The sequence below is a fragment of the Pseudophryne corroboree genome, chromosome 5, assembly GCF_028390025.1.
Source record: "Pseudophryne corroboree isolate aPseCor3 chromosome 5, aPseCor3.hap2, whole genome shotgun sequence".
In the NCBI taxonomy this organism is placed as follows: Eukaryota; Metazoa; Chordata; class Amphibia; order Anura; family Myobatrachidae; genus Pseudophryne; species Pseudophryne corroboree.
In genome coordinates, this window is record NC_086448.1 from 4,138,137 (window position 1) to 4,150,326 (window position 12,190).

At 48.4% G+C, this 12,190-nt stretch overlaps 1 protein-coding gene across 1 annotated transcript in view; it reads right to left on the reverse strand.

The window, feature by feature from the left end:
• SLC52A2 (solute carrier family 52 member 2) overlaps nucleotides 1-12,190 on the reverse strand; it is a 218,210-nt gene that overhangs the window by 50,505 nt on the left and 155,515 nt on the right. The window contains exon 6 of the mRNA XM_063921069.1: nucleotides 1,224-2,082. Coding sequence (XP_063777139.1) covers nucleotides 1,224-2,082 — 859 coding nt within the window. The remainder of the gene's footprint in view (nucleotides 1-1,223; nucleotides 2,083-12,190) is intronic.

Here is a 12,190-nt window from a genome sequence, read left to right on the forward strand (position 1 = left end):
TGGCATTGAGAAGAGTGCAGTGGGTCTGTAGTCACTGCGCCGGGACCCCCGGCCTGGTTACCGCAGTTTTACAATCTAGGGTCATGGGGACTGGCATTGAGAAGAGTGCAGTGGGTCTGTAGTCACTGCTCCGGGACCCCCGGCCTGGTTACCGCAGTTTTACAATCTAGGGTCATGGGGACTGGCATTGAGAAGAGTGCAGTGGGTCTGTAGTCACTGATCCGGGACCCCCGGCCTGGTTACCGCAGTTTTACAATCTAGGGTCATGGGGACTGGCATTGAGAAGAGTGCAGTGGGTCTGTAGTCACTGATCCGGGACCCCCGGCCTGGTTACCGCAGTTTTACAATCTAGGGTCATGGGGACTGGCATTGAGAAGAGTGCAGTGGGTCTGTAGTCACTGATCCGGGACCCCCGGCCTGGTTACCGCAGTTTTACAATCTAGGGTCATGGGGACTGGCATTGAGAAGAGTGCAGTGGGTCTGTAGTCACTGCTCCGGGACCCCCGGCCTGGTTACCGCAGTGTTACAATCTAGGGTCATGGGGACTGGCATTGAGAAGAGTGCAGTGGGTCTGTAGTCACTGATCCGGGACCCCCGGCCTGGTTACCGCAGTTTTACAATCTAGGGTCATGGGGACTGGCATTGAGAAGAGTGCAGTGGGTCTGTAGTCACTGCTCCGGGACCCCCGGCCTGGTTACCGCAGTTTTACAATCTAGGGTCATGGGGACTGGCATTGAGAAGAGTGCAGTGGGTCTGTAGTCACTGATCCGGGACCCCCGGCCTGGTTACCGCAGTTTTACAATCTAGGGTCATGGGGACTGGCATTGAGAAGAGTGCAGTGGGTCTGTAGTCACTGATCCGGGACCCCCGGCCTGGTTACCGCAGTTTTACAATCTAGGGTCATGGGGACTGGCATTGAGAAGAGTGCAGTGGGTCTGTAGTCACTGCTCCGGGACCCCCGGCCTGGTTCCCGCAGTTTTACAATCTAGGGTCATGGGGACTGGCATTGAGAAGAGTGCAGTGGGTCTGTAGTCACTGATCCGGGACCCCCGGCCTGGTTACCGCAGTTTTACAATCTAGGGTCATGGGGACTGGCATTGAGAAGAGTGCAGTGGGTCTGTAGTCACTGCTCCAGGACCCCTGGTTTGGGGTATTTCTGATACAGGTACCCAGCTCGGTGCAGTATGATCAGGTACATTTGACCACCTACCCCTCCGACTTACCTGCACAGGACACACATGGCGATGAAGCACGCGGCTGGATTGGCAATGTTGCTCAGTATGACAGACAGGTGGTAAGCGTCGGCCCCATAGGGTAAGCAGCTGTAGGTCTGCACTGAAGGTAGCACCCCGTTGCTCAGGGCATTGGACACTCCCAGCAGAAGCAGCAGGTAGATATTACGGGATGTCCAGAACGTCCGCACCTCCACTTCCACGGGGTCCCGGGCCTTCTCCTCCTCAGGACTTCTCAAGGGATTGGAGTCTTCGGATCTCTCCCCGTCCTGTTGAACTATCTCTGCGCCAAGTTCTTGCCCTGATTCCTTTGTGGCTCTTTTATGCCAAACTAGCAGGAAGGCGAACGCCAGGGCGGACACAGCGAGCAGAGAAAAGAGTCCCCAGAAGTAGGAGGCGGCAGAGAAGTTTATGGGCATGTAGTGGGGCTCGCTGGCGTTGTTATAGGTGTTATTCCTGCACTCCAGTCGCCCGACACCTTGCCCCAACGCAAGCACGCAGGGAAACAGCGCACTGAGGCCCTGCCCGATGAAGAAACTGCGCACGTACTGCTGGGGGAAACGGTACATGAAGGGCAGGAAGGTGACGTTAGAGGTACAACAGCCCAGGGACAGCAGATATGCCAGAAGCAGGTACGGCACGCTGTGCTCCGCCCCGGCCACCAGCACACGCCGGTTCCAGAACACAGCCAGGAAGGCCGCAGACAGGAGGCTCAGTCCATGGATGGAGCGAATCAGCCACGGCTCAGACACACGGCCAGGTGGGCACAGGCGATGACTAAGTGTGACGGCCAGCGGGCCAATGTTTCCTAGGGCAATCAGCACAGTCAGGTAGGCGGGCAGGTTCCAACCTGGGGGGAGAGAGCACAGCAAAGTACGTGTTATTATCAGGCAGCAGGACACGCTACATGTGATCATACAGAGAGCACAGAGAAGAGCTACATGTGATCATACAGAAAGCACAGAGGAGAGCTACATGTGATCATACAGAAAGCACAGAGGAGAGCTACATGTGATCATACAGAAAGCACAGAGGAGAGCTACATGTGATCATACAGAAAGCACAGAGGAGAGCTACATGTGATCATACAGAAAGCACAGAGAAGAGCTACATGTGATCATACAGAGAGCACAGAGGAGAGCTACATGTGATCATACAGAGAGCACGGAGGAGAGCTACATGTGATCATACAGAGCACGGAGGTGAGCTACATGTGATCACACAGAGGAGAGCTACATGTGATCATACAGAGAGCACAGAGGAGAGCTACATGTGATCATACAGAAAGCACAGAGGAGAGCTACATGTGATCATACAGAAAGCACAGTGGAGAGCTACATGTGATCATACAGAAAGCACAGAGGAGAGCTACATGTTATCATACAGAAAGCACAGAGGAGAGCTACATGTGATCATACAGAGAGCACAGAGGAGAGCTACATGTGATCATACAGAAAGCACAGAGGAGAGCTACATATGATCATACAGAAAGCACAGAGGAGAGCTACATGTGATCATACAGAAAGCACAGAGGAGAGCTACATGTGATCATACAGAAAGCACAGAGGAGAGCTACATGTGATCATACAGAAAGCACAGAGGAGAGCTACATGTGATCATACAGAGAGCTACATGTGATCACACAGAGGAGAGCTACATGTGATCATACAGAGAGCACAGAGGAGAGCTACATGTGATCATACAGAAAGCACAGAGGAGAGCTACATGTGATCATACAGAGAGCACAGAGGAGAGCTACATGTGATCATACAGAAAGCACAGAGGAGAGCTACATGTGATCATACAGAAAGCACAGAGGAGAGCTACATGTGATCATACAGAGAGCACAGAGGAGAGCTACATGTGATCATACAGAAAGCACAGAGGAGAGCTACATGTGATCATACAGAAAGCACAGAGGAGAGCTACATGTGATCATACAGAAAGCACAGAGGAGAGCTACATGTGATCATACAGAAAGCACAGAGGAGAGCTACATGTGATCATACAGAAAGCACAGAGGAGAGCTACATGTGATCATACAGAAAGCACAGAGGAGAGCTACATATGATCATACAGAAAGCACAGAGGAGAGCTACATGTGATCATACAGAAAGCACAGAGGAGAGCTACATGTGATCATACAGAAAGCACAGAGGAGAGCTACATGTGATCATACAGAAAGCACAGAGGAGAGCTACATGTGATCATACAGAGAGCTACATGTGATCACACAGAGGAGAGCTACATGTGATCATACAGAGAGCACAGAGGAGAGCTACATGTGATCATACAGAAAGCACAGAGGAGAGCTACATGTGATCATACAGAGAGCACAGAGGAGAGCTACATGTGATCATACAGAAAGCACAGAGGAGAGCTACATGTGATCATACAGAAAGCACAGAGGAGAGCTACATGTGATCATACAGAGAGCACAGAGGAGAGCTACATGTGATCATACAGAAAGCACAGAGGAGAGCTACATGTGATCATACAGAAAGCACAGAGGAGAGCTACATGTGATCATACAGAAAGCACAGAGGAGAGCTACATGTGATCATACAGAAAGCACAGAGGAGAGCTACATGTGATCATACAGAAAGCACAGAGGAGAGCTACATGTGATCATACAGAGAGCACAGAGGAGAGCTACATGTGATCATACAGAGCACAGAGGAGAGCTACATGTGATCATACAGAAAGCACAGAGGAGAGCTACATGTGATCATACAGAGAGCACGGAGGAGAGCTACATGTGATCATACAGAAAGCACAGAGGAGAGCTACATGTGATCATACAGAGAGCACGGAGGAGAGCTACATGTGATCATACAGAGAGCACAGAGGAGAGCTACATGTGATCATACAGAGAGCACGGAGGAGAGCTACATGTGATCATACAGAAAGCACAGAGGAGAGCTACATGTGATCATACAGAAAGCACAGAGGAGAGCTACATGTGATCATACAGAAAGCACAGAGGAGAGCTACATGTGATCATACAGAGAGCACAGAGGAGAGCTACATGTGATCATACAGAGAGCACAGAGGAGAGCTACATGTGATCATACAGAGAGCACAGAGGAGAGCTACATGTGATCATACAGAAAGCACAGAGGAGAGCTACATGTGATCATACAGAAAGCACAGAGGAGAGCTACATGTGATCATACAGAGAGCACAGAGGAGAGCTACATGTGATCATACAGAAAGCACAGAGGAGAGCTACATGTGATCATACAGAAAGCACGGAGGAGAGCTACATGTGATCATACAGAGAGCACGGAGGAGAGCTACATGTGATCATACAGAAAGCACGGAGGAGAGCTACATGTGATCATACAGAAAGCACAGAGGAGAGCTACATGTGATCATACAGAAAGCACAGAGGAGAGCTACATGTGATCATACAGAGAGCACAGAGGAGAGCTACATGTGATCATACAGAGAGCACAGAGGAGAGCTACGTGATCATACAGAAAGCACAGAGGAGAGCTACATGTGATCATACAGAAAGCACAGAGGAGAGCTACATGTGATCATACAGAAAGCACAGAGGAGAGCTACATGTGATCATACAGAAAGCACAGAGGAGAGCTACATGTGATCATACAGAAAGCACAGAGGAGAGCTACATGTGATCATACAGAAAGCACAGAGGAGAGCTACATGTGATCATACAGAAAGCACAGAGGAGAGCTACATGTGATCATACAGAAAGAACAGGGGAGAGCTACATGTGATCATACAGAAAGCACAGAGGTGAGCTACATGTGACCACACAGAGAGCTACATGTGATCATACAGAAAGCACAGAGGAGAGCTACATGTGATCATACAGAAAGCACAGAGGAGAGCTACATGTGATCATACAGAAAGCACAGAGGAGAGCTACATGTGACCACACAGAGAGCTACATGTGATCATAGAGAGCACGGAGGTGAGCTACATGTGATCACACAGAGGTGAGCTACATGTGATTGCACAGAGGTGAGCTACATGTGCTCGCACAGAGGTGAGCTACATGTGATCGCACAGAGTGCACAGAGGAGAGCTACATGTGATCGCACAGAGGTGAGCTACATGTGATCGCACAGAGGTGAGCTACATGTGATCGCACAGAGGTGAGCTACATGTGATCGCACAGAGGTGAGCTACATGTGATCGCACAGAGGTGAGCTACATGTGATCGCACAGAGGAGAGCTACATGTGATCGCACAGAGGAGAGCTACATGTGATCGCACAGAGGAGAGCTACATGTGATCGCACAGAGGAGAGCTACATGTGATCGCACAGAGGAGAGCTACATGTGATCGCACAGAGGAGAGCTACATGTGATCGCACAGAGGAGAGCTACATGTGATCGCACAGAGGAGAGCTACATGTGATCATACAGAAAGCACAGAGGAGAGCTACATGTGATCATACAGAAAGCACAGAGGAGAGCTACATGTGATCATACAGAAAGCACAGAGGAGAGCTACATGTGATCATACAGAAAGCACAGAGGAGAGCTACATGTGATCATACAGAAAGCACAGAGGAGAGCTACATGTGATCATACAGAAAGCACAGAGGTGAGCTACATGTGACCACACAGAGAGCTACATGTGATCATACAGAAAGCACAGAGGAGAGCTACATGTGATCATACAGAAAGCACAGAGGAGAGCTACATGTGATCATACAGAAAGCACAGAGGAGAGCTACATGTGACCACACAGAGAGCTACATGTGATCATACAGAGAGCACAGAGGAGAGCTACATGTGATCATAGAGAGCACGGAGGTGAGCTACATGTGATCACACAGAGGTGAGCTACATGTGATTGCACAGAGGTGAGCTACATGTGATCGCACAGAGGAGAGCTACATGTGATCATACAGAAAGCACAGAGGAGAGCTACATGTGATCATACAGAAAGCACAGAGGAGAGCTACATGTGATCATACAGAGAGCACAGAGGAGAGCTACATGTGATCATACAGAAAGCACAGAGGAGAGCTACATGTGATCATACAGAAAGCACAGAGGTGAGCTACATGTGACCACACAGAGAGCTACATGTGATCATACAGAAAGCACAGAGGAGAGCTACATGTGATCATACAGAGAGCACAGAGGAGAGCTACATGTGATCATACAGAGAGCACAGAGGAGAGCTACATGTGATCATACAGAGAGCACAGAGAGCTACATGTGATCATACAGAGAGCACAGAGGAGAGCTACATGTGATCATACAGAAAGCACAGAGGAGAGCTACATGTGATCATACAGAAAGCACAGAGGAGAGCTACATGTGATCATACAGAAAGCACAGAGGAGAGCTACATGTGATCATACAGAAAGCACAGAGGAGAGCTACATGTGATCATACAGAAAGCACAGAGGAGAGCTACATGTGATCATACAGAAAGCACAGAGGAGAGCTACATGTGATCATACAGAAAGCACAGAGGAGAGCTACATGTGATCATACAGAAAGCACAGAGGAGAGCTACATGTGATCATACAGAAAGCACAGAGGAGAGCTACATGTGATCATACAGAAAGCACAGAGGAGAGCTACATGTGATCATACAGAAAGCACAGAGGAGAGCTACATGTGATCATACAGAAAGCACAGAGGAAAGCTACATGTGATCATACAGAAAGCACAGAGGTGAGCTACATGTGACCACACAGAGAGCTACATGTGATCATACAGAAAGCACAGAGGAGAGCTACATGTGATCATACAGAAAGCACAGAGGAGAGCTACATGTGATCATACAGAAAGCACAGAGGAGAGCTACATGTGACCACACAGAGAGCTACATGTGATCATACAGAGAGCACAGAGGAGAGCTACATGTGATCACACAGAGGTGAGCTACATGTGATCACACAGAGGTGAGCTACATGTGATTGCACAGAGGTGAGCTACATGTGCTCGCACAGAGGTGAGCTACATGTGATCGCACAGAGTGCACAGAGGAGAGCTACATGTGATCGCACAGAGTGCACAGAGGTGAGCTACATGTGATCGCACAGAGGTGAGCTACATGTGATCACACAGAGAGCACAGAGGTGAGCTACATGTGATCATACAGTACATACTAGAGATATACAGACATGTGTGCTACATGTGATTATACAGAGTACAGTCCCTTACAGCTAGTAGATTACATACTGCCACCTAGTGACAGCCTGGAGTACTGCACCTTTCAGAATCAGTATTATTATTATTATTATTAATAAATAATAATAATAACAACAACAGTGTCTTATATAGTGCAGAATATTCCGTTGCGTTTTACAATTGGAAACAACAATGATAAAACAAAACTGGGTAATAACAGACAGAGGTAGGAGGGCCCTGCTCGAAGCTTACACTCTATAGATACACAAGGATAGGTGATATCTATTACATAATGGTCCACCAGATTGCAAAGGGTCTCGTGTGATGTATGATATGGCCATAGAGTGATGTTGGCCTGGGGTCAGGAGGATGGGAAAGTGAAGAGAGAGAAGATATGTGGAGGATATGTGTGTACTGTACTGTGGGGATATAATCGGATAGGAAAGCTTATGAAGGTAATGTGGGCGGTTCTGGAATGTGATAGGCTGTCTGAAGAGGTGAGTTTTCAGGGAACGCCTGAAGGTTTGGAGACTAGAGGAGAGTCTTATTGTGCGTGGGAGTGCATTCCACAGAGTGGGTGCAGCCTGAAGAAAGACCTGTAATCGTGAGTGGGAGCGAGTAATGAGTGTGGATGAGAGACGCAGAACCTGTGCAGAGCGGAGAGGTTGGGTTGGGCGATAAGGGGGCAGATGTATAACCTGGAGAAGGCATAATGAAGTGATAAACCAGTGATATGTGCAAGGTGATAAACGCACCAGCCAGTCACTTCCTTAACTGTCAATTTGCATATTGGAGCTGATTGGCTGGTGCCTTTATCACTGGTTTATCACTTCCTTATGCCTTCTCCAGGTTAATACATCTGCCCCCATTGTGAGATGAGTGAAGTGATGTATGTTGGTGTAGTTTGGGTAATGGCCTTGTATATTGAATACGGTAGAATACCGGTAACCAATGGAGGGACTGACAGAGCGGATCTGCAGACGATGAACGTCTGGCGAGGAAGATTAGCCTCGCAGCTGCAGTCAGAATGGATTGTAGTGGTGAGAGCCTATGTCTGGGAAGACCGGTCAGGAGACTATTACAGTAATCAGTGCGGGGGATGATGAGAGCGTGGATTAGAGTGTTAGCTGTGTCTTGTGTAAGATAAGGGCGTATTCTGGATGTTTCTTAGATGTATGTAACATGATCTTGAGACAGATTGAATGTGGGATAAAGGACAGATCAGAGTCAGGGTGACACCTAGGCAGCGAGCTTGTGGGGTCGGGGTGATTGTATTCTGGATGTTTCTTAGATGTATGTAACATGACTGTGAGACAGAGTGAATGTGGGGATAAAGGACAGATCAGAGTCAGGATGACACCTAAGCAGCGAGCTTGTGGGGTCGGGATGATTGCAGAGTTCTCAGCAGTGATAGAGATATCAGGTTGGAAACTACTATTGGTTGGTGGAAATAGGATTTTAATACCTACCGGTAAATCCTTTTCTCCTAGTCCGTAGGATGCTGGGGTCCACTTCAGTACCATGGGGTATAGACGGTTCCGCAGGAGCCATGGGCACTTTAAGACTTTTCAAAGGGTGTGAACTGGCTCCTCCCTCTATGCCCCTCCTCCAGACCTCAGTTATAGGAACTGTGCCCAGGGAGACAGACATTTTGAGGAAAGGATTTACTTTTATACTAATGGTGAGATTCTTACCAGCTCACACCTCAAGCATACCGCACAACATGGCATTCAACAAAACACGCCAACAGGCATGAACCATTTGCAGCAACATGCTGAAAACAAATGTAACAACACCTGTGTAACTAAAATGAACAAACTGCAGGTAAAGTACGCACTGGGTCGGGTGCCCAGCATCCTCTACGGACTAGGAGAAAAGGATTTACCGGTAGGTATTAAAATCCTATTTTTTCATACGTCCTAGAGGATGCTGGTGTCCACTTCAGTACCATGGGGTTATACCAAACCTCCAGTACGGACGGGAGAGTGCGGATGACTCTGCAGCACCGACTGACCAAACTTGAGGTCCTCATCGGCCAAAGTGTTATAAAACTTAGCAAATGTGTTTGACCCTGACCAAGTAGCCGCTCAGCAAAGTTGTAAAGCCGAGACGCCCCGGGCAGCCGCCCAGGATGAGCCCACTTTCATAGTAGAATGGGCCTTCACCGACTTCGGTATCGGCAATCCTGCCGTAGAATGAGCGTGCTGAATCGTACCTCTGATCCAGCGCGCAATAGTCTGCTTAGAAGCAGGACACCCAATCTTGCTGGGAGCATACAGGACAAACAGAGCCTCTGTTTTCCGTATCCGAGCTGTTCTTGCGACATAAAGCTTCAAAGCTCTAACCACATCTAGAGACTTTGACTCAGTGAAAGTATCAGTAGCTACTGGCACCACAATCGGTTGGTTTATGTGGAAAGATGAAACCACCTTTGGAAGAAAATGTTGGCGAGTTCTCAACTCCGCCCTATCTTCATGGAAGATCAGGTAAGGGCTCTTGTGAGACAAGGCCCCCAACTCAGATACCCGCCTTGCGGATGCCAAGGCCAAAAGCATCACCACTTTCCAAGTGAGAAACTTCTATTCTATCTCCTGCAGAGGTTCAAACCAATCTGATTGAAGGAACTGCAACACCACATTAAGGTCCCATTGTGCCACTGGAGGCACAAATGGAGACTGGATGTGCAGAACCCCTTTCACAAACGTCTGAACTTCTGGAAAGGAGGCCAATTGTTTTTGAAAGAAAACTGATAAGGCCGAAATCTGGACCTTGATTGACCCCAATCTAAGGCCCGCATCCACACCAGCCTGGAGAAAACGGAGAAAACGTCCCAATTCAAACTCTTCCGTAGGAGCCTTCTTAGATTCACACCAAGACACATATTTTCTCCAAATACGGTGGTAATGTTTAGACGTTACTCCTTTCCTGGCCTGAATAAGAGTGGGAATGACTTCCTTGGGAATACCCTTTCGGGCTAGGATCCGGTGCTCAACAGCCATGCCGTCAAACGTAGCCGCGGTAAGTCTTGATAAACACACGGCCCCTGCTGCAGCAGGTCCTCTCGAGGAGGAAGAGGCAGAGGATCTTCTATGAGCAACTCCTGAAGATCTGGATACCAAGCCCTCCTTGGTCAGTCTGGGGCAATGAAGATTGCTCGAACTCTTGTTCTTCTTCTTATTTTGAGAACTTTTGGAATCAGTGGAAGTGGAGGGAACACATATACCGACCGAAACACCCACTGGGTCAACAGTGCATCCATTGCTATTGCTTGAGGGTCTCTCGATCTGGAACAATATCTCTGAAGCTTCTTGTTTCGACGAGATGCCATCATGTCTACTTGAGGAACTCCCCAAAGACTTGTCACCTCTGCGAAGACTTCTTGGTGGAGGCCCCACTCTACGGGATGGAGATTGTGTCTGCTGAGGAAGACTGCTTCCCAGTTGTCCACTCCCGGAATGAAAATTGCTGACAGAGCTCTTACATGTCTTTCTGCCCAGAGGAGAATCCTTGTCACCTCTGCCATTGTCGCCCTGCTTTTCGTTCCGCCTTTCCTGTTTATGTACGCGACTGCTGTTACATTGTCCGACTGGATCTGCACGGGATGATCTTGAAGAAGATGTACCGCTTGTAGAAGACCATTGTAAATGGCTCTCAATTCCAGAACATTTATGTGCAGGCAGGCTTCCTGAAGTGACCATTTTCCATGGAAGCTTTCCCCCTGTGTGACAGCTCCCCAGCCTCGGAGACTTGCATCCGTGGTTACCAGGACCCAGTCCTGAATCCCGAACCTGTGTCCCTCTAGTAGGTGAGAACTGTGTAGCCACCACAGGAGCAAAATCCTGGCTTTGGAGGACAGGATTATCTTCCGGTGCATGTGTAGGTGGGATCCGGACCACTTGTCCAACAGGTCCCACTGGAATATTCTGGCATGAAATCGGCCAAACTGTATGGCCTTGTAGGCCGCTACCATTTTCCCCAACAACCGAATGAATTGATGGATCGACATCTTGTTGGTTTCAATATTTGTTTGACCATTTTCTAGATTTCCAGAGCCTTTTCCACTGGAAGAAATATTCTCTGTACTTATGTGTCCAGAATCATCCCTAAAAAAGAAACTTGTCGTTGGTTCCAACTGCGACTTTGGAAAATTCATGATCCAACAGTGTTGTTGGAGTATTGACAGGGAGCGTGCGATGTTCCGCACCAACTGTTCCCTGGATCTCGCTTTTATTAGGAGATCGTCCAGATAAGGAATTATGGGGGTCATTCAGAGTTGCTCGCTCGTTATTTTTTTCTCGCAACGGAGCGATTAGTCGCTAATGCACATGCGCAATGTCCGCAGTGCGACTGCGCCAAGTAAATTTGCTATGCAGTTAGGAATTTTACTCACGGCATTACGAGGTTTTTTCTTCGTTCTGGTGATCGTAATGTGATTGACAGAAAGTGGGTGTTTCTGGGCGAAAACTGGCCGTTTTATGGGAGTGTGTGAAAAAACGCTACCGTTTCTGGGAAAAACGCGGGAGTGGCTGGAGAAACAGAGGAGTGCCTGGGCTAACGCTGGGTGTGTTTGACGTCAAACCAGGAATGACAAGCACTGAACTGATCGCACTGGAAGAGTAAGTCTCGAGCTACTCAGAAACTGCACAGAGAAGTCTTTTCGCAATATTGCGAATCTTTCGGTCGCAATTTTGATAAGCTAAGATTCACTCCCAGTAGGCGGCGGCTTAGCGTGTGCAAAGCTGCTAAAAGCAGCTTGCGAGCGAACAACTCGGAATGAGGGCCCATATTGACTCCTTTTTGACGAAGGAGGACCATCATATCCGCCATCAC